At 35.2% G+C, this 21,882-nt stretch overlaps 1 protein-coding gene across 10 annotated transcripts in view; it reads left to right on the top strand.

The window, feature by feature from the left end:
- Positions 1-21,423, top strand: part of BLTP1 (bridge-like lipid transfer protein family member 1) — a 198,236-nt gene extending 176,813 nt beyond the window's left edge. For all 10 annotated transcript variants that reach the window (XM_047751650.1, XM_047751649.1, XM_047751654.1 and 7 more), the window contains 12 exons: positions 4,669-4,806; positions 5,457-5,714; positions 6,576-6,726; positions 7,125-7,282; positions 7,398-7,590; positions 7,804-8,021; positions 10,963-11,214; positions 12,129-12,332; positions 13,931-14,125; positions 14,572-14,706; positions 17,827-17,992; positions 20,694-21,423. In XM_047751650.1, coding sequence (XP_047607606.1) covers positions 4,669-4,806; positions 5,457-5,714; positions 6,576-6,726; positions 7,125-7,282; positions 7,398-7,590; positions 7,804-8,021; positions 10,963-11,214; positions 12,129-12,332; positions 13,931-14,125; positions 14,572-14,706; positions 17,827-17,992; positions 20,694-20,910 — 2,285 coding nt within the window. In that variant the 3' untranslated portion in view covers positions 20,911-21,423. The remainder of the gene's footprint in view (positions 1-4,668; positions 4,807-5,456; positions 5,715-6,575; positions 6,727-7,124; positions 7,283-7,397; positions 7,591-7,803; positions 8,022-10,962; positions 11,215-12,128; positions 12,333-13,930; positions 14,126-14,571; positions 14,707-17,826; positions 17,993-20,693) is intronic.
- The last annotated feature ends 459 nt before the right edge of the window (positions 21,424-21,882 follow it).

Below are 21,882 nucleotides of genomic sequence, written 5' to 3'. Positions count from 1 at the left end.
GTGAGATCAAGTGAGGAGTGGCTATGGGTGGATGATACAGGGTTTGTTTACTATATATAAGTTCTTTTACTATTTAAAAAGCCACTTAGGTGGTAAAGGGTTAAGCTCTTACTCTGACCTCTAGGCACATAACAGTTCTTAAGCTTAAGTCACTTATGCCTTTAGGTCTTTGCTCTTAAACTTAAGTCATTTACCAGCACTGTGACTGTTTTTCCAAGAAGGAAGATGGGATAAAGTAAAGAAGGACAAGATAGAGTTTTCAAGGAAACATGTCTTGCAACACCCTCTTTGCTCACTTTCTGGAGAATTTTTATCATAAATGGGTGTTGAATTTTTTCAAAAGATTTTTCTGCGTCTGTTGAGATGATCATATGGTTTTTATTCTCTGTTTTGTTAATGTGGGTATCACACTGATTTCTGGATACTGAAAAACTTTACATCCCTGAGATAAATACTACTGGGTCATGGTTTATGAGCCTTTTAATGTATTGTTGGGGTCATTTTGCTAGGATTTTGTTGAGTATTGTTGCATCTATGTTCATTAGTGATAGTGGCCTATAATATATGTGTGTGTGTGTGTGTGTGGTATCTTTGTCTAGTCTTGGTATCAGAGTGATAGTGGCCTCATAGAATGAGTTTGGGAGTGTTCCTTCCTCTGCAGGTTTTTGGAAGTTTCAGAAGGATAAATGATAAATTCTGTCAGAAATTTAGAAAAGAGTTAAATTATCTGTGAAGCCATCTGGTCCTGGACTTTTGTTTGTCAGAAATTTTTTAATCACAGTTTCAATGTCAGTACTTGTGATTGGCCTATTGATCTTTTCTATTTCTTCCTGATTCAGTCTTGCAAGGTTGAATCTTTCTAAGAATTTGTCCATTTCTTCTAGGTTGTCCATTTTATTGGTATATAGTTTTGCCTGTAGTAGTGTTTTAAGACCCCCTGTATTTCTGTGGTGTCACTTGTGATTCTTTTCATTTCTAATTTATTGATTTGAGCCCTCTCCCTTTTTTTCTTGATGAGTCTGGCTAAAGGTTCATCAATTTGGTTTATCTTTTCAAAGAAGCACCATTTAGTTTCATTTTTTGTAGTTTTCTTTCTATTTCATTTATTCTCTGATCTTTATGATTTCTTCTACTCATTTTGGCTTTTGTTTGTTCTACTTTCTCTAGTTGCTTTAGGTGTAAGGTTAGGTTTTTTATTTGGGATTTTTCTTGTTTGCTGAGGTAAGGTTGTATTGCTGGAATTTCCAGCAATTGCTTAGAATTTCTTTTACTGTGTTCCATAGGTTTTGGATCATTGTATTTTCATTTGTGTCTAGGAATTTCCTCTGCTTTCTTCAGTGAACTATTGGTTGTTTAGTAACATACTGTTTAGCCTCCACATGTTTGTGTTTTTTTAAACATTTTTTCCTTTAGTTGATTTATGCTCTTACAATGTTGAGGTCAGAAAAGATGCTTGAGGAGTTCCCATCATGGCGCAGTGGAAATGAATCTGACAGGAAACCATGAGGTTGCGGGTTCGATCCCTGGCTTGACTCAGTGGGTTAAGGATCTGGTGTTGCTGTGAGCTGTGGTGTAGGTCGCAGACACGGCTCAGATCTGGCATTGCTGTGGCTCTCGTGTAGGCCGGCAGCAACAGCTCCAATTAGACTCCTAGCCTGGGAACCTCCATATGCTGTGGGCGCAGCCATAAAAAGACAAAAGGCAAAAAAAAGAAAAGATGCTTGATATGATTTCACATTTCTTACATTTATTGAGGCTTGCTTTGTGGCCCAGGACATAGTAATCCTGGAGAATGTTCCATGTGCATTTGGGCTGTGTATTGTGCTGCTTTTTGTAAAATGTTCTATAAATATCAATTACATACTTCTGGTCTAGTGTGTCATTTAAGGCCTATTTCCTTATTGATTTTCTGTCTAGATCATCTGTTTACTGACATAAATTCATTGATGATAATGGGTTATTAAAGTGCCCCACTGTCATTGTGTACTGTTGGTTTCTCCTTTTTTAGCTATTAGCATTTGCCTTATATATTGAGGTGTTCCTATGTTAGGTGCATATTTATTTATAATTGCTATAACTTCTTTTTTGGATTGATCCTTTGTTAATTATGTAAGTATCCTCCTTTATCTCTTTTAAGAGTCTTTAAAGTCTATTTCGTCTGATGTGAGTATTGCTACTCCAGCTATTTTTATTCCATTTGTCTGTAATACCCTTTTCCATTCTTTCACTTTCAGTCTATGTGTCCCTAGATCTGAAGTGGATCTCTTGTAGACAACATATGTACAGGTCTTGTTTTGCATCCACTTCACTAGTCTATGTCTTTCACTTAGAGCATTTCATCCATTTATATTCAAGGTAATTGTAGATATGCATGTTCTTATTACCATTTTCTTAGCTGTTTTGGATTTGTTTTGTAGGTTTTTTCCCTCCCTTCCTCTTTTTTTCTTTTCTTTTGTAATTTGGTAACTATCTTCAGTGTTTTCATTTCTTGCTTTTTCTTTATCTATTGTAGATTTTTGGTTTGCTGTTAAATGAGGTTTTGAAATAGCAGTTTATAAACTTAGAAAGTTGTTTAAATTTTCCCATTTGCAATTTCAAATGCCTTTCCAATATTATGCATTTGTAATCTCCTCTTCTCATGATTACTGGTTTTGATGTCACATTTGTGTGTGGATGATTTCCGACCTTTCCTGTGTGTTTGCCTTTACTGGTGAGCTTTCCCATTCATAATTTTCTTGTTTCTAGTTGTGGCCATCAAACTAGATGTGCTTCTTCACTTCTCTACCATGAATTAGTAAAACAGTGAAGTTTGACTTTTTGTTGATACAATTTTTAATTATAAATTTTTAAAACACTAAGGGTTAAGTATTGAAAAAATTTTAATATCTTAAGTTGTGTGCATGTGCATCACTAGCTTTATAACTAGTTATATAAGTATGGGCAAATCACTTGCTCATTTTTTTACATTGTGATTTGAGTATTTAAAATTAAATCACATAGAATATTTTGAAGAATTTACAGTACTAAACATTTTAAAAATTATTCATTGAACAAATATAGTTAAGTACACTTAACACACTCAACACAATATGTTTGGTCATTCAGCAAACATTGAGTCTGTATTTTACAATTAACTTGTGTCAGGTACTCTGCTAGATACTCAAATATTCTGCAGGCATGAATAATTCAGTCTTATGAGTAAACAAATAAATTACACTGCACTGTGATAAGTCCTATATTGGAGGTTTACTTAAAGAGGAGGAAACAATTAAATTGTTTATATGAGAGATCAGAGAAGGCCTCACAAAGGAAATGATGTTTGGACCAGATCTTCAAAATTATATAGGAATATTCTTGGCTGTGGCAACATGGTATTTAATGCTATAGAAGCATCAAAAACATGATTTTGGATCATACTTTGATTCACTGAGGCTGAAACCTAGGTATAACTGAACATTTAGTTAGTTGTACAAAGTAAGGGTGGAGGGGAGTTCGCTATAGGTAAAACTGGTAAAACAGACCAGGACATGATAGTGGGGGGGGAGGCAGAGGACTCTTATGCCAGGATAAACAATAGAGTTCTGATCCTTTGGGCAGTTAGAAGCCATGAGAGATTTTTAAGAAATGGTATGACAACATTGTCCCTAAAGATGGCAATACTGTATTGTACACTTAAATTGTTGAGAGAGTAAATTTTCACATTGTGTTCTTACCACAAAAACAAATAAATTGTATATGGATTACATGATAATATGTTCACATTTAAAAAAAGGAATGGTACTTCAAATTGGTATTTTAGAAAGAGAATTGATGATTGAATGAAAAACAAAGAGTGGAAAGATGCTTGAGGCTGTTCAAGTAGACTAAGCAATATGGGATGAAGGCCTAAATTGTGACACTTAAGGGGGGGAGTGGTTTCAAGAGAAATGTTAAGAGTATCCACAAGCTTAAGAACAAGTTGTATGTGGAGAAAGGAGACGAGGATACCTCAAACTTTTAGCTTTAGTGATTAAAGGGACAGTGAAGTCACTAACTTAGAAAATAAAGAAGAAAGTGCCTAAAGGACATTGAGGTTAAAGAATCTTGCAGGCAGTTGGCTAATGGGCTGTGTGGAAATGGGCTCGGGCTGAAACAGAAACTTTAGGTTTGGGAGACATTGGCAGGTGAATGTCACAGAAGGTATGGTGGAAGAATAGAAGAGCATATAAAGCAGGAGCAGTGGAGTGCCCAGAGCAGAGCCTCAGAAGACAGTCATCAGAATGCTTTCAGGTTGACAAGTCACTTTTTGTCTAAAAGTAAAATATTAGTTCTTGCCATTGAAGTTATTTGGTTTGCAGCTGCTCTTGAGGAAGTCTGTATTCTAACTCATCCTGTGGGTCATTTCCTATATTTGAGAAGGTCTCTATGTTAAAGCTGGTGCTGTCTATAATGGAATTCCAGTCTGCCCTCACCTCAAAAAATGGAAGTAGAACCGATAGTGCTATAAAGTGCTATTTTTATCATTTGTGGAAGGAACACATTATCACTTACTAATCATACTTATTTTGGTATTTCATGAATTGTAGCAGAATTATAATTCATTTGTGTGATATCATGTCATATTACACCTATAGTGTGAAAATATTAAAAGCTTGGAATCTGTTCTTACAAATTTCATTTGTGTATCAGCTGTTTGTGATATAGGGTCTGCTTCCTTTAAATATGATATGCGCCGCCTCAGTGAAATTCTGGCATTTCCAAGAGCCTGGTACAGGAGGAGTATTGCAAGACGCCTATTCCTTGGAGACCAAACTATAAATTTGCCAAGTAAGCTTGTTCTGTAATTGTAAATTATACTTATGTTGCTTTTAATTTTGGTTATAACAGTAGCAAGATCCATGATGTTGTACCATGCAGTTCTTTCACTCATTCAACAAACATCTATTGAGCCCCCTTAATATGCTAATAATCCCTAGGAATTCACTAGCACTGGAGGTCACAAAATATTTGCTCTCTTAGGGATTAAGTTCAGCTGATATTTATTCTGTGATCTGGAAATGCAGAAATACATTTAGCCAAGTTAATCATGGTTAATTACCCATGGAAAAAAAAAGAAAAATATTGGGGACATGCTCCCATATTGGATTTTTTCTCTTGGACTTGGATATTGTAGTATTATACCATAAATAAAAGAGTTAGCATGATACAGTAGAAAATAGCAGAAATCTGGGTCTGGATATATTCCCTCATTTTTCAAATGGGAACAGGTGTGTCCTGCCCTTCTTCTAGAGTTTCTGTGAGAATTCAGTAAAATAACATGCTGGAATGTGTTTTGGAAACTTTACATTGTACACCTGTCAGAGAACTGTAAGGAATACATGATATGACTAGAAATGGTGAAGTGGTTCAGTTTATTATTTTACAACATGGTGATTTCACCCTTTTTATTTCGTGTTTGTTTTCTCCTTTTCTATTAGCATCTGGCCCTGGGACACCTGATTCTATCGAAGGTGTAAGCCAACACCTTTCCCCTGAGTCATCAAGAAAAGCTTACTGCAGGACTTGGGAGCAGCCCAGTCAGTCAGCCTCATTCACCCACATGCCTCAGTCACCTAATGTGTTCAATGAGCATGTGACAAATAGTACTATGTCACCAGGGGCAGCAGCACAGAGCCTCAAATCCCCAGCTTCCATAAGATCAAGAAGTGTGTCTGATTCTTCAGTTCCCCGAAGAGGTAACACTGCTCTCTTTATTATCATTCACCCTCCAGTGCTCCCAAGATGAAAGTCTTAATGAGTTACTCCCATATTTCTGTCCAAAGTGCAGGAAAATATTCTCTTGGCAGGTTTTTAATGGAAGGTTGGGGGAACCCTAAGCAAACAACAAATACCTCACAGTATTTGCCAGCAGAGGAGACAGGAGATGGGTAGTAGCTTTGAAAAGGAATAGGGAGAGAGGAATGTGTTGGCATGTTCCATATAGTACAGTTATTTTTAAGAAGTAAAACAATCTACAGTGTTGTAAAAGATATTTGATGTTGAAAAAAATCAGTTTTTTCATTCAGTCATTCTTTTATTCTTCCAGTATTTTTTGAACTCTTATGTGCTGAGTATTCTGCCTGTGTTTATATATAAAAATGATGTAGTTCATAACACAAGGTAAGATTAGGGTACAATGAGCAAATGCAGGATTCCTGATAAATACTGAGTCCAAAGAACAGAGAGAACATGCACACCAGCCAGCCTCTGCATTTCAGAAGAGTAACTGCCTTCAGGTTTTTTTTGGCAGCAGCAACTTATGATTTTCTCGTTTGTTAGGGAAATCCTAGGGTGGCGAATGACCTGTGCCTTAGAGTCTCCTCATATAAATGGAGATCATACAGAACTTTATGAGTTTTCAAGAAGGCTGGGAACCCTTACTGAATATTCAGTAAATGATAACTTACTTTAGATGTAATATGACAGCTATTAAATGTTAGGTTTTAACATAAGAATATCATAATTTTACTTTTTAGATTATAGTGATAATAGGTTTTGCTTTGTAATTGACTGAGCATCTATGTGAGTGAATGTACATTTGATTTTTCTATTTTTAGATTCACTTTCAAAAACATCAACTCCTTTTAACAAATCAAACAAAGCAGCAAGCCAACAAGGGACCCCATGGGAAACACTTGTCGTGTTTGCTATCAACTTGAAGCAATTAAACGTTCAAATGAATATGAGTAATGTAATGGGAAATACAACGTAAGCTATCAGATACAAAGAAAATATATTTAATCATTAGTTGTAATTTTTCACACATTGTAGTAAAGGAAGAAAAAACATTTTTTAATGTTAAAATGTTTGAGACGGTAAAGACGAGTAGATAAAAGATTATAAATTGCTTTATCCTAAGAAGAGTTTAACCTTAAAGATATTGTAATATAAAACAGCATGAAATGTGTGTTCTAAAAGAAAATATGGAAAATAGCATAATTTTCTAGCTAAGAAAACTTCATCATTAATGTTAGTAATCAAATGTTTATCACATTTTTAAAATGTCCAAATTTTTGCCCTGCTTTTTTGAAATTATCTAACTCCTGCTTTAATTGATGACATTGGAAGCCATATGCCCAATTAATAACTCTTTTTTTCGTTTCTAGTTGGACAACTAGTGGTTTGAAGAGCCAGGGCCGTCTGTCAGTAGGAAGTAACCGAGATCGAGAGATAAGCATGTCTGTTGGTCTGGGAAGATCACAGTTAGATTCTAAAGGAGGAGTGGTTGGAGGGACTATAGATGTCAATGCTTTGGAGATGGTTGGTATGTTGAAATTTTACAATGGAAAGATATATTGAAAAAAAGTATGTGAATCCTGATTTTGATGCATTTTCCCATTAGGCAGTTTTGTGAAAAGTACTTATTGTTTCTGTTTTAGCTCATATTTCTGAACATCCAAATCAGCAACCCAGTCACAAAATCCAGATTACTATGGGTTCCACTGAAGCTCGTGTTGATTACATGGGCTCAAGTATTCTCATGGGTATCTTCAGTAATGCTGATCTCAAGCTTCAGGATGAATGGAAAGTAAATCTGTATAATACACTGGATTCAAGCATGACTGATAAAAGGTACTTAGTAAAATATTACTTTCTGAATACTTTACATGGCTACTCTTAACACTTTCTATCATCTATTGACAAGACATAACCATTTTTCCTGCAAAATGATTTTATATCATATAAATTAATATGAATGAAAAGCTGATGGGGAAGAGAATTTTCCTTGTGCTTTTAAACTATCTTCTATAAGATATATGATAAAGACTCTGTTTTATGCTCTAGTGAAATATTTGTCCATGGAGATCTGAAGTGGGATATTTTTCAAGTAATGATATCAAGATCAACCACGCCAGACCTGATAAAAATAGGAATGAAGCTGCAGGAATTTTTCACTCAACAGTTTGACACCAGCAAACGAGCTCTGTCTACCTGGGGACCAGTTCCTTATCTTCCACCTAAGACAGTGACTAATAACCTAGAGAAAAGTTCACAAGAACAATGTAAGAGTTAAAAGACTAAGACTTTAGATATGCTTTTATCTTTTACTAAATATGTGCTACACTTTTTTTTTTTTGGCTTTTTTATGGCTGCACCCATAGCACATGGAGGTTCCCAGGCTAGGGGTCCAATCAGAGATGTAAATGCTGGATCTTTAACCCACTGAGCAAGGCCAGGGATCGAACCTGCATCCTCGTGGATACTAGTCAGGTTTGTTAACCGCTGAGCCATGACGGGAACTCTCATATGTTACACTCTTAATTTAAAATAATATCTATATACCATACTTAGAAAGTGGTCCATGTGCTTGTTAACTTACTCAGCAGAGTACCCAATTTCCTACTGGAATTAGAGGCCATCATTTGGGAAGTATTCATTTACTATCTCTACCCCTGCCACAGCTCATCTACAATCATACCATTATTACAAATTATATTACTGTATTACAAATTATTTTCTTACATTACTATAATTACAAATTACAACTAGTGATTAAATATATTTTGAGTTGCTTATATTGTATTTCCCATTACATTATTCATATTCACTTGACTGTTAATACATACACTACTCTGTGCTCTTGAAGACTAATTATGATAATACCCTGTTTTGGTTTAAAGCATGAGCTACAGAATGAGTGTGTCTGAGTTTGGATTTATTAGCTGTGTCATGTTAGGTAGATTATTATTTTCATTCAGTAACTCAAATATGTATTATATATCAACCACGTTCTTAAGCGCTGTTTTAGACATACAAGATGTATTAGTGGTCAGATGTTTTCATGAAGCTTACATTGTAATGGGAGAGACAAGACCATAACTAATTCACTAAGTAAATCTGTAAGATAATTTCATGTAGAGAAAGATGCTGAGAAAAAGAACAAAGCAGAGGGAAGGATGTGGTGAAGGATGGTGTGTGAGGATAGCTATTTAAGAAAGAATGGTCAGGGAAACCTTTCTGAAGTGAAAGAGCTATGCTAAGATCTGGGGGAAGAGACTTCTGTGCAAAGTGGGCTCCTAAAAGGTGCAAAGCTCCTACAGTCCGGAGTAAACTTGATTGTTTGAGGATCAGTAAGGTGGCCCACTGTGGTGGAACAGAGTGAGCAAGCAGGAAAATACTGGACATGAATTCAGAGAGGCCACAGATAAGATTTTTAATGTGATTAGCAGCTTTTGGAGAGTTTTGAACAGATTTGATATTATTTGATTTACTGTTTAAAAATAATAATAATCCTTTTAAAAGCATCACCCTGGTTACTGTGTGGAGAGCAGTAACCAAGGTGGTTTAGGAATGAAAGTAAGAAAACCACTGCAAAAATTACCCTTATCATTGTTACACACTTACATTACCATTGTAAGGAGGACATTTCAAGAGCCCAGGCAACAGTGGCTGCTGGCTTTAACTAGAATAATAGAGGTAAAAGTGAAAAGTAATCAGAATCAAGATTATTTTTAACAATTTATTATCACAGAAGCAGTACGTGTGGATTGGGAAAAAAATTAGAAAACATACAAGCAAAAAATAAAAACATCACATTCTACCCAGAAATCATTTTGAACACTTTAGAGCAATTCTTTCAGATACTTTTCTATGTATATATATGTGTGTAATTTTTATCAAAATATTATTCATATTGTTTTGTAACCTTTCCCAGTCAACAACCTCCAACTTTCTATTTTGCTGATTATCTCCTCTGTCCTTCTCACCAGAGTCCACAGCTGATTTAAAATTACCTTTACACCAGTTAAATATGGTTATGTTCCTTTACTCTTTTTCAACTCAGTTTAGTCCTTTTTTTTTAGTGACCTCATTTTTAAGAGACTTGGCCAGATGTCCTGCAGAATGTCCTACCTTCTGGGTCTTTTTTATTTACTTGTGATTTCATTTATCATGTTTCCCTAGCCCCTGTATTTTCTTTAAACTAGAATTGGTATCAGACATATATAATTAAAGGGATGTTCCCCAAAGTGCCTGGCCTGGATTCTTCCAAAAAAGTCCTTGCCATGGAAAACAAACAAGCTTAGGGAATTGTTTCAGATTAAAGGAAACTAGAAAGCTATGTCAACTAAATACAATGCATGATCCTTAGTTAGATCCAGAATAAGAATTGTGGAAAACACCCAACAGGATATTATTGGAATAAGTGAGAAATATGAATTGTACAGCTGACCCTCAAAAAACAAAAGTTTGTACTGTGCAGGTCCACATGCAGATTTTTTTCAACAGTAACAAATACTATGGTACTACACGATCTATGATTGGTTGAATCCTGGATCTATGGTAGATACAGAGAGCCAACTATAAGTTATATGTGGGTTTCTGACTGTGTGGAAGGTCTGCGTCCTTAATCACCACTTTGTTCAGTGGTCAGATATATATCTGATTAGTTCCTCTTGAAATTTAATGTGCATCTCAAACATCTGGAGATCTTATTAAAATGCAGATTCTGATATAGTAGATATGGAGGGGTAGACATAAGAGTGAATTTCTAACAAGCTCCCAGGTGATGCTGGTTCGCAGACCTCACTTTTTAGTAGTAAGCATCTAAAAGAGTTTTTGGGTTTAAGTATTTAAAATTGGGATCTGCCTTTGATTTTTAGGTCTTCTTATCACTGGTTCACTTATTAACCCCTCTTCTGTTTCACTTGACAATGAAATAACTAGTTTACAAAGTTACTGTGAGAATAGCATAAAATTTCATACAAGCACTTTGTAAATCATCAGTCATCATAGAAGTGCTAGTTGTCATTTTAGCAAGTTGCTACTTTTCTTAGTTCTCTCCATTTACACAGCATCTTTTCCCAGACTGTTCTGCTTAATGTTAACCAGGTGCTGAATTACTGTTTTCATCTCTTAGCTAAGTCACTTCAGCTGTAGAAAGTTGAAAGCCACCTGTGTCTTCCCACGTACCACTCATGAGACACTTTTTTGGTTTTCTTGCAGTGCTCGATGCAGCTCATCATCGACATTGGCCCGGAGTGTTGAAGGTGGTATCAGGATGCCACATATCCTTATTTCAGATTCCATTACCAGAAGATGGAATGCAGTTTGGAGGATCAATGAGCTTACATGGAAATCACATGACGCTAGCTTGTTTTCATGGTCCAAATTTCCGTTCAAAATCATGGGCCCTTTTTCACTTAGAAGAACCAAATATTGCTTTTTGGACCGAAGCCCAGAAGATCTGGGAAGATGGTAAACTGACATGTTTTCAGCTTTCACGTTTCCCCATCTTCTTGTATGATTATATATGACAGAGTAATTTTCTTACATATTTTGTTTTTCTTACATTTCTGAAGTCCATATATATTTATTACCAAGTACCTGACATGTCAAGGAGTTAACTGCCAATGAGTCAGTATCTATGAAGTCTGGGACATGTTAAAGGACTTACTGCTGAACTTCCCATCTTATTGTTTTACTTAGGCAATTAAAGTTTCTGCTGCTGTGGCTGACCATAGTCATAGTTACAAGTATTTCTTATAAAAACATGAAAAGAGGAGTTCCCATCATGGCGCAGTGGTTAACGAATCCGACTAGGGACTATGAGGTTGCAGGTTCGATCCCTGGCCTCACTCAGTGGGTTAAGGATCCAGCATTGCCGTGAGCTGTGGTGTAGGTCACAGATGCGGCTCAGATCCCACATTGCTGTGGCTCTGGCGTAGGCCGGCAGCTGCAGCTCCGATTAGACCCCTAGCCTGGGAACCTCCATATGCCGAGGGAGCAGTCCTGGAAAAGGCAAAAAGACAAAAAAATAAATAAATAAAAAATAAACAGGTAATCAAGATAAAAAAATGAATCAAAAAATAAAAACATGAAGACACACAGTGGCAGTTAAGGAAATAACTTGGCAGTCAAGACTATTTTACAAAATTTTTATTGGCAAGGTTGTGCTTTGTAGTTTCTTTTAGCTTTAATTTTCTAAGTTGTTTCTTAATGATGAAGGGAAAAAAAAATGGCTGATGTTCTTTCTTCATCTTCCTGGGGATATAGTTGTAACTAAAAGAAAAGGTATTTGTGATTTTTTTTCTCACATCTATTGCTATAGGGCCACACTCTTGTTGCACCTAAATACAGTTTGTTACATTAAGAAACTTTTTTCCCTCTAGGCTCTAGTGATCATTCTACATATATTGTGCAAACACTGGATTTTCATCTAGGCCATAACACCATGGTTACAAAACCATGTGGTGCTCTGGAAAGTCCTATGGCAACAATAACCAAGATAACAAGGCGTCGCCATGAAAATCCACCCCATGGAGTAGCAAGTGTGAAAGAATGGTTCAATTATGTTACAGCCACAAGGAATGAAGGTTAAAAGTTTGATTCTTAGATTTCTTGTTTTGTTTTTCTGACTTTGGGGCTCTGTTTACTGTGTTTAGAATTTAAGTGGAGTGAGAATTTCCATGTCTAAAAACAAGTTTCATTTTATTCCAGCTGCCATAAGTAGTAATATTAGTACATGACTCACCATCCTACTAGTGCAATACCTTTTGGACTAAAATTTTTTTAGACGTAACTGAAAGCATTCAAAATAAAATTGGTTTAAATAAATGAAATTAAGTTTATGTTATAACTGGAAAAATATACTTTGTTAACATTGAAGGTTTTGGAAAGTTAGTACACAACTAAGTAATATAATGCCACAAACTTAAGGTTCAAGATGGCTGGAATAAAATGAAAATAAGAATTATTCCTATGAAGTCATAAGTTTAAAGAGAGTGCTTTTGATGAATTTTTTCATTTGATTATTAGATTCACCAGCCTGGTAGTAATGCAGTCATAAAAATTCTTATTCTGTGGTTGTTTCTGTGTTAGATGAAAAAGTTCACATTACTGCTTTTACCAATCATTTCATTTGTATTAGAAAGCTGACTAAATGGAGATATGTTAAGACTTGAGTGTTTTACTTAAAAATGACCTCCTTTCCAAGATGGCTTGGGCCTCATGGAAAATAGTTGCTATGCATAGGCAACACCAGGGATCAGAGACAGTTAAAAATGTTCTGAGGAGTTCCTGTCATGGCTCAGTAGGTTAAGAACCCTACTAGTATCCATGAGGATGCGGGCTGGATCCTTGGCCTCGCTCAGTGGGTTAAGTATCTGGTACTGCTGCAAGCTACACCGAAGGCCACAGAAGTGGCTTGGATCTGGCGTTGCTGTGGCTATGGCATAGGCTGGCAGGTGCAGCTCTAATTCGACCCCTAGCCTGGGAATTTCCATATGCCACAGGTGTGGCCTTTTTAAAAAGAAAAAAAAAAATGTTCTGAGAACAGAGGAGGATAAGGAAATAAGTTATAAAATTTTTCACATATTGATTATTCTACTTTGCAATTGGAGACTGTGGGGAAGGGAATTCTTTCCGACCTGGATACTGAACTGCTACCTGTGTACCTAGAAAAATGCTAATTTTTATAAAACAACTTCCATGTAACCATAGCACATATGCTGGGGAAAATCAGGACTTCTACCAGGTTTCAAGGTCAGGATCATATTTAATCATAAATTCTATAAGAGTGAAGTATTCAGTCTATGAAAAACTTTGAGCTTAATGAAACTCTTAAATTCAGATATTAATTCAGTTGAAAATGGTATTCATTTTAAAGTTCAAGAAAAAACCAAACTATTTGATTTATCCAAAATCATGTTATAAATCTTCAGTATTGAAAACAGTGATTTTATATATATATATATGTATATGTATAAATATATCTTTGTCCATATCTACACAGGTAAATAGGTATATAACTAATCTCAAAACCAAAGCTTTAGTATGGCTTGATTTTTTTTTAATGTTTTCATTTTCTAGCTTTTGAAATAAAGGTTTCGTGTATCAGTGTCATGAATGCTATATGCTTATCAGTGCCTGTTGGTTTATTTGATTCTTACTGTCTTTATTATAATGCATGTAGAGCTAAACCTACTTCGGAATGTTGATGCTAATAACACTGAGAATAGCACTACAGTGAAGAATTCTAGTTTGCTGAGTGGCTTCAGAGGAGGTTCTAGTTACAATCATGAAACAGAGACTATCTTTGCACTACCAAGGATGCAGCTTGACTTTAAATCCATTCATGTTCAGGAACCACAAGAACCTTCATTACAGGGTATGTGGAAAAACAACTTTTAGTTTCTAAAGTTACTGATAAAATTCTAAAAGATTTTCACACTCCCCCTCCCAGGTTATTTTTGTAATATAATATGATGAAATTGATTTTCTAGGTCAAATTTATTGATCTTCTTACCAGTTATATGACCTCTAGCAACTAATTTAATCCAGTTGTATCTATTTTTACTCAAATGGGGCTAATAGGACTTCATTAGGTTTCTATGAGGAACAAATGTCGTATGTTTGGAAAGTGCTTAGTAAACTGTCGTCATCATTCTGTGAATCACATACAAAAAACTATTCATTTCTCAATAGCTGCATTTAAGTAGATTCATTTACAGGGATCTATGTAAATACATTGTTAACAGGCAGAGGAAGAGACTTATTTCAGTAACTCTTCTACTATAAAACAAACAAACAAACAAACAAACTTTGCCGTTGCAGATGCCAGCCTGAAGCCAAAGGTAGAATGCAGTGTGGTGACAGAGTTCACTGACCACATCTGTGTGACAATGGATGCTGAGCTCATCATGTTTCTTCATGATTTAGTGTCAGCTTATCTTAAAGAAAAAGAAAAAGGTGGGTAAGATATTATTCTTTTTTCATTAAAGCTTCAGGAAAGGCAGCTCTCACTACCATTTATAAGGGTTTTATGGTCTATTGATAAAATGGTATAACTTACAAATATCAATAAATAATATAACAGTAAGACTATGTGATAGATTCTCGGAGTATCTGCTAGGTACATGGCATTTTTTTTCTAACTGTACTTCAAACTGAATTGTGTTTTATACTTAACAAAATGTTTTCATATATGTTATGTACATTAGGTCTTGTAGGGTACTCTCAGAAAGTTGGAAAAGAAAACCTCTGAAGAAATACTGCTAGTCAAAGTGAAATGACTAAAAAACGACTACATAATAAAGTTACTGGTAGGAGTTATATACATAATTGGGAAATAAATTTAAATAAGATAAATCTGTTTGGAATGCACAGAACATTTTTTTATAAATATTTAGACCCCAGTAATGGTGTTTTGTTTTTATGAAGTACCTAACATTAGTTTACTCACTGCAAACTTAAATGTTTGCCCAGTAAGAAACATACAGTGATCCTAATATCCATATGGAATTGGTTGAATATATTATGGTATAGTCATATAATGAAATGGAATACACTGTATTTAAAAGAGAGGTATTTTGAAATTTCATGATTGCTATTATGGCATAGTCATATAATGAAATGGAATACACTGTATTTAAAAGAGAGGTATTTTGAAATTTCATGATTGCTCTCCAAATACATGGCCTTTATTCACTTATTGTACACTTATATGAATATACAATGGTAAAACAACAGATGTGCTTTTAAAAAAAAAATGCTTGGAATAGAGGTAATTTGTTCAGGTCACACTATAATCATGCTTTTTTTTTTTTTCATGAAGAAAAACAATTTGTAAATATTTAATAATGCCCTTATGAGGAATGCTTAAGTGAACAAAAAGATTACCAAAAGATAAAGTGGAAAGAGTACAGAAGTAGTCTACAGAAATTGAATTGCTCTTCTACTACTATTCAATGTAGAAGTGCCAAAAATTCAGTGAAAGTGAAATCAGTGATGGCTGGGAGAATCTATGAGACATTCAAGTAAAATGATTGAAAGCATATAATAGGAAAGATTATAATATACATAGATCTAGTCTTCCCATAGAGCAACAACATATATTAGTTACTGTTAATCCTCTTGTCTTTCTCTCTGCCTTAGTATTTAAGCTTAATATGGAGAAATAAAAATTCTAGATACATGTATGAAGTTCAGAATTCTTTTCTTATCTACCTAGACATGAATGCCTGCCAGATTTCTTTCTCTCAGTTATTATGTGAAACCTTTATCATTTTATGGAAACACTGTGTTGGTCTTCCTTGAACTATATTTCTTAAAATATATATACTTTTATAGAAATTGTTTTAAAACATTTCAATGGGAAAAGAGGAAATAGAGACTTGATTATTGAACCTAAAATAATAAAATTATTATCTATAGGGATTTTATTTTATTTGCTTTTTTAGGGTCTCATCTGCGGCATATGGAAGTTCCCCAGGTTGGGGTCAAATCAGAGCTGCAGCTGCCGGCAAATGCCACAGCAACCCTAGCTGCGTCTGCAACCTAGACCCCAGCTCAGGGCAACGCCACATTTTTAACCCACTGAGGGAGGCAGGAATCGAACCTGCATCCTCATGGATACTAGTAGGGTTCATTACCACTGAGCCATGATGGGAATTCCTATGGGATTTTAATTATAAATAAAAATATTTTAATAGCTATAAGTATATTTTCTTTTCAAAAACTAAAATTAGTTTTAGCCAAAATAAATATAAACATGCCTCAAAATTCTTAACAGCATGTAAGACTAGAGCAGAATCAATATATTTCTAGAACATCAAGATATAGCACTGCCTGATGGGAGGGGGAGGGAGTGGGAGGGATCGGGAGCTTGGGCTTATCAGACACAACTTAGAATAGATTTACAAGGAGATCCTGCTGAGTAGCATTGAGAACTTTGTCTAGATACGCATGTTGCAACAGAACAAAGGGTGGGGAAAAAAAATGTAATTGTAATGTATAAATGTAAGGATAACTTGATCCCCTTGCTGTACAGTGGGAAAATAAAAAAATAAAAAGATACAGCACTGTATTGATGGTGATCAATAATAAACAGAAGCAGAGCAACAAAGCAGGTAGTTACTGAAGACATCTGTGCTGATGTGGTTGATAGTACAGCATCATTCCTAGGTTCATTCCCAATCAAAATATTATCCCACTGCTCATTAACAAAGTTATACCAAAGCTACATAAGTCATATCATATTACCTAATCATTTTATGATCAATTTGTCTTGAAAACCTGTACCTTATAGAAATGCTGTATTTATTAAAGATCATATGAACACCACCTTTGTCTCAGATTTGATTTTAAATATATCATTTATGATTGCCAATTTAAAAGGTCTCATTTTTCATAAAACATTTACTCAACTATGAAGAGTGAAAAAGCTCCTTAGTACCACTGTTCAAATATATATAGCCAATAACATATTAAAACCATTGAGTTGTACATTTTAAATGAATTGTATCTCGATAAGCTGTTCAAAAGTCATCTACCTACAAGCACTTTTTTTTCTACATCTATCAATTTCAGCGCTCTATGCCTGCTATCAAATAAATCTCAGCAGCATTCTTTTTTTTTTTTTTCCCTTTGGCCATCCATGTTCCAGGCCAGGGATCAAACATGTGCCACAGTGGCAACCTGAGTCCCTATAGTGACAACAGCTGGATCTTTAACCTGCTGCATCACAAGGAAACCTCAAATCTCAGCATTCTTCACCATTAGTTTTAGGCATAGACGTATATATATGTCATATGCTATTATTCAAAAATATATGATGACGTTATTTCTAATTGTAAAAGAATAAAATAACTTTGATACTGTCTTTCTCCAAGACAATAATGGGCATGTATGTTTATGGCTTTCATGTTTAAATATTACTTGAAATGTAATTTATAGAGGCTTTGGCCAGTTCATAAATAAAATAAATAGAGCCCATTACTTTGTATGGTGATTTAAAATAAATTTATTATATATATATATATATATATATATATATATATTTGCAGTGTTAACCTATAATTTTCATTACAGCCATTTTTCCACCTCGGATTTTATCTACTCGACCAGGACAAAAGAGTCCAGTTATAATTCATGATGAAAATTCCTCTGACAAAGACAGGGAAGACAGTATCACTTACACGACTGTGGACTGGAGAGATTTTATGTGCAACACATGGCATCTAGAACCCACACTTAGGTAGGTGGTGGGTGTATATATTTACCTACTTCCTATGAGATTATTAAGAGAAAAAGGTTATAAATAAGGCTGCAGGTTACCAAAAATATTTTTATGTTAATCATGTACAACCTCTACAGCTTGTGACTGATATTTGTGTTGCACCTTTCTGCTTTTATAAGTGCTTCTAGTCAAGGCAAAACAAGTACAAATATAAGAATAGCACAGCCACTGATCAGCTGTCCACTGTGTGACATTCTGCCAGTTAATCAGTAAAGCATGAGAATAACTCCACTTTCACAGTTGCTGTTATTTTTTTCATCATCTCAGCAGGATGTTATTTTCAGATGTTTGAGGTAGCTGCAGTAAACTGTTTTTGTCACTTTGGGAAGATGCAGAAGTCATACATCATCATTAAGAAACTGTTATAATTTCGCACGTATGTCATGATATCGTAAGAGAACCTACAATGTCAGAGTAGCTTTCTCTCTGCTTACTAAGTGATATAAAACCATCCTGAAATGTCAGACTTAATTGTCAGGTTCCTTTACCATGTCATGTTTTTCAGTCATGATCCCAACTTGTTTTCATATCAAAATTTCTGAAGTATTTTCTTAGTTTTAATTACATTACATTTCTCCCATAACTGGTAGTACTTGCTTTGTATTGGCCTTCTATGTGATTTAACACTCACAAATCTTCCAATTATTTTTCTCCTTTCTTCACAGCTGTTTTGTTAGTCAAATTATAACTTTCCAAAATCATGCAACAGCGTCAAAAAAAAAAGTCCATCACAATTAAGCACAACATTCTGCAGAATGATACATATTTCACTTAGATAAGGTTATTATTATTATTATTATTCAGATATATTTATGCCAGAAAGTCATTCCAAACTAAGTTTCCACTATTCAGTGGACTCCTGTATAAGCAGAAAGTAGTAACTTTTTGTTAGTAATTTGTATTTAATAAAATTTGTTGTAACCCAATCAGCAAAACACTTTGGCATTAACAGTACCATTACACAAGTATATTAATACTACTAAGACTTCAGTCACTGATTGACAGTCCTGAGTGTCAATACTCAGGAACAAAATTAAAATCCTGCAAAGGTCTTAATGCAGAAAACTATTTAGTATTTGTAAATCTAAATAAATGTAATGAAATTGACTAAGTATCCTTTAATTTAAAACGAGGATAGGAGTTCCTGTCGTGGCGCAGTGGTTAACGAATCCGACTAGGAACCATGAGGTTGCGGGTTCGATCCCTGCCCTTGCTCAGTGGGTTAAGGATCCGGCATTGCTGAGAGCTGTGGTATAGGTCACAGACGTGGCTCGGATCCCGCGTTGCTGTGGTTGTGGCCTAGGCCAGCAGCTATAGCTCTGATTAGACCCCTAGCCTGGGAACCTCCATATGCTGTGAAAGCAGCCCTAGAAAAAGAAAAAAGACAAAAAAAAAAAAAAACCTGAGGATAAAAATAGTTACATTTGCCATAAATCTGTTGCTTTTTCTTAAGAAAACTACCAAGAGATTAAAGTAATACATATGGTAGTGGAGAAGAACATGGTTAAGAGCTCTGGCTCTAAGCCCAGCTTTCTTACTCAGTAGCTCAGTGACCTTGGCTAAAGGACCTAACTGCTCTCTGCCTCAGCTGCCTCATATGAAAAATTTGGAAAATAGTATTTTCTAGGTTTGCTATATTGGTTACATGAGTTAATTAGTGCAACATGCTTATAACTATTAAGAGTTTTCGTAGACCAGTGCTTAATGCTCCTTTTTTCTCTACATAAGGTCAGGATCAATTGAAATAGGAAGTGAGGCAGCTTGAAATCAAAATGACAGCTTCGATACTGATAGCTGTTAACAGAGAATGTGGTTTGATGTCAGGCAACAATGTCTTTCTACTACAAAGTCCAGGTTTTGACATACCTACAGGGATTCAGTGATGCAGAACTCAAGGGGCTGGGGTGCAATGGGGTGCTGAAGTTGCACAGTCAGCAGTCCTGTGTACTCACCTAGTTACAGGCAGCCATGAACAGTCCTAGGCTAACCTATTTAGGGACCTGTCCTTGTAAAACTATGGCTTGGAGGAATAGTTCAAAATAGTGACTCCTAAGAGCTGGCAGGGAGGAGAGTACTAACTACATTAGTCAGTCCCTCTGTTAATTTGCCAATCAGATAAGTTATAAGTAAGGGTGCAGAGAAAGACAAGGAGTGTTTCACTAATGCTGTTCCTCTATATGGAAGGAAGGGAGATAAAGTGGTTCTTCCTTCAGACATGTTTAGCACATAGCAAACATTTAGTAAATTTTAGCCTTTTTTTCTGCAGCTTTATTGAGGTGTAACTGACAAAACAGATACTTTAAGTGTACAATGTCATGATTTAATATATGCCTGCATTTTGAAAGGATTCCCTCATCAAGCTAATTAACATCTTTCAGAATGAACCAGATGTCCTTTAAAACTTTAAAATGACCATATAACTTGAGGCCTAAAATAAATAAATCCTGGTAAAATTCATTAAACCCCATTGCTGTATAGGCTTACACATCTCTTGAGTGCTCCTACAGTGAATCTAGGAACTGCAGGGTTAATCAGTTGCACATACTGAAAATATTTTGTCTTGTGCATATTATGGAGGCTTAGTGATGTTCTGAACCCACCTTCAGGACTGTGCTAGGGCGCTGAACTCCTTAATAATAATAATTTATAATTATTTTAGATTAATTTCTTGGACTGGAAGAAAGATTGATCCAGTAGGTGTTGATTATATTCTTCAAAAATTGGGCTTTCATCATGCCAGGACTACTATTCCTAAATGGCTTCAAAGAGGAGTCATGGACCCACTGGACAAGGTTCTGTCAGTTCTTATCAAAAAACTTGGTACTGCACTACAGGATGAAAAGGAAAAGAAAGGAAAAGACAAAGAAGAACACTAAAAAAAGTAACTTCATCTGTGAACAAATTTTGATTCTGTCCGTTAAGCTTTATTACACTGGAGTGTTGGGGTTTTTGTATAGTAAAATTATTTTAAATATAACTTTAAAAAATTCTAATTTTGTGGCCATTATATTATAAGTTTATAAGTTAACCTGTTTATTCTAGTTCCACCATTCTGTATACAGTGAAGTATTGCATGATGATGTAAATTTTGTGAAAAACTAGATTAAAATATACAGATCTGTTCAGTAGAGTTTATAATTGTATTATGTGCAATATGATTCCTGCATCTTTAAAATATTTTCAGAATAACTGTGAATTTTCTTTGTTACTGGCCATAACTTTTAGAAAAAAATCTTGTTGATAATGTGATTTTCTTTGGTCATTAAATGCTTTTTTAAAACATAGACTTGTATAAATACCTATTTGTATATAGTCTGAGTAACTGTGATACGAATAAATACCACTAAAGTATTACCTGTAACTATTGTAATAAAGAATAATTGGTTTCATTCTGTATTTGAGACTTTTCTTCCTTTACTAGCTTATTTTTATAATTACTAAATGCCTTACTAAATGCCTATCCAGTGTCACAGTCTTTCCATAGAAAATAATTTTTATAAAAATTAGCTCAAGGAGGATATAGTCAGAAGCATAGCAGAGGTTTCAGAAATATTAGGTACTGTTCTATTTATTTATTTATTTATTTATTTATTTATTTATTTATTTGGTCCTCCTGCCTTTTCCAGGGCTACTTCCTGCGGCATATGGAAGTTCCCAGGCTAGGCGTCCAATCAGAGCTGTAGGCACCAGCCTACGCCACAGCCACAGCAACGCGGGATCCTAGCCGAGTCTGCAACCTACACCACAGCTCATGGCAATGCCTGATCCTTAACCCATTGAGCAAGGCCAGGGACCAAACCCACCACCTCATGGTTCCTAGTCGGATTCGTTAACCACTGTGCCACGAC

Source organism: Phacochoerus africanus, chromosome 10 (genome assembly GCF_016906955.1).
Source record: "Phacochoerus africanus isolate WHEZ1 chromosome 10, ROS_Pafr_v1, whole genome shotgun sequence".
Classification (NCBI taxonomy): domain Eukaryota; kingdom Metazoa; phylum Chordata; class Mammalia; order Artiodactyla; family Suidae; genus Phacochoerus; species Phacochoerus africanus.
The sequence above is the reverse complement of the archived record's forward strand: the minus strand, read 5'-3'. Positions and strand labels throughout refer to the sequence as shown.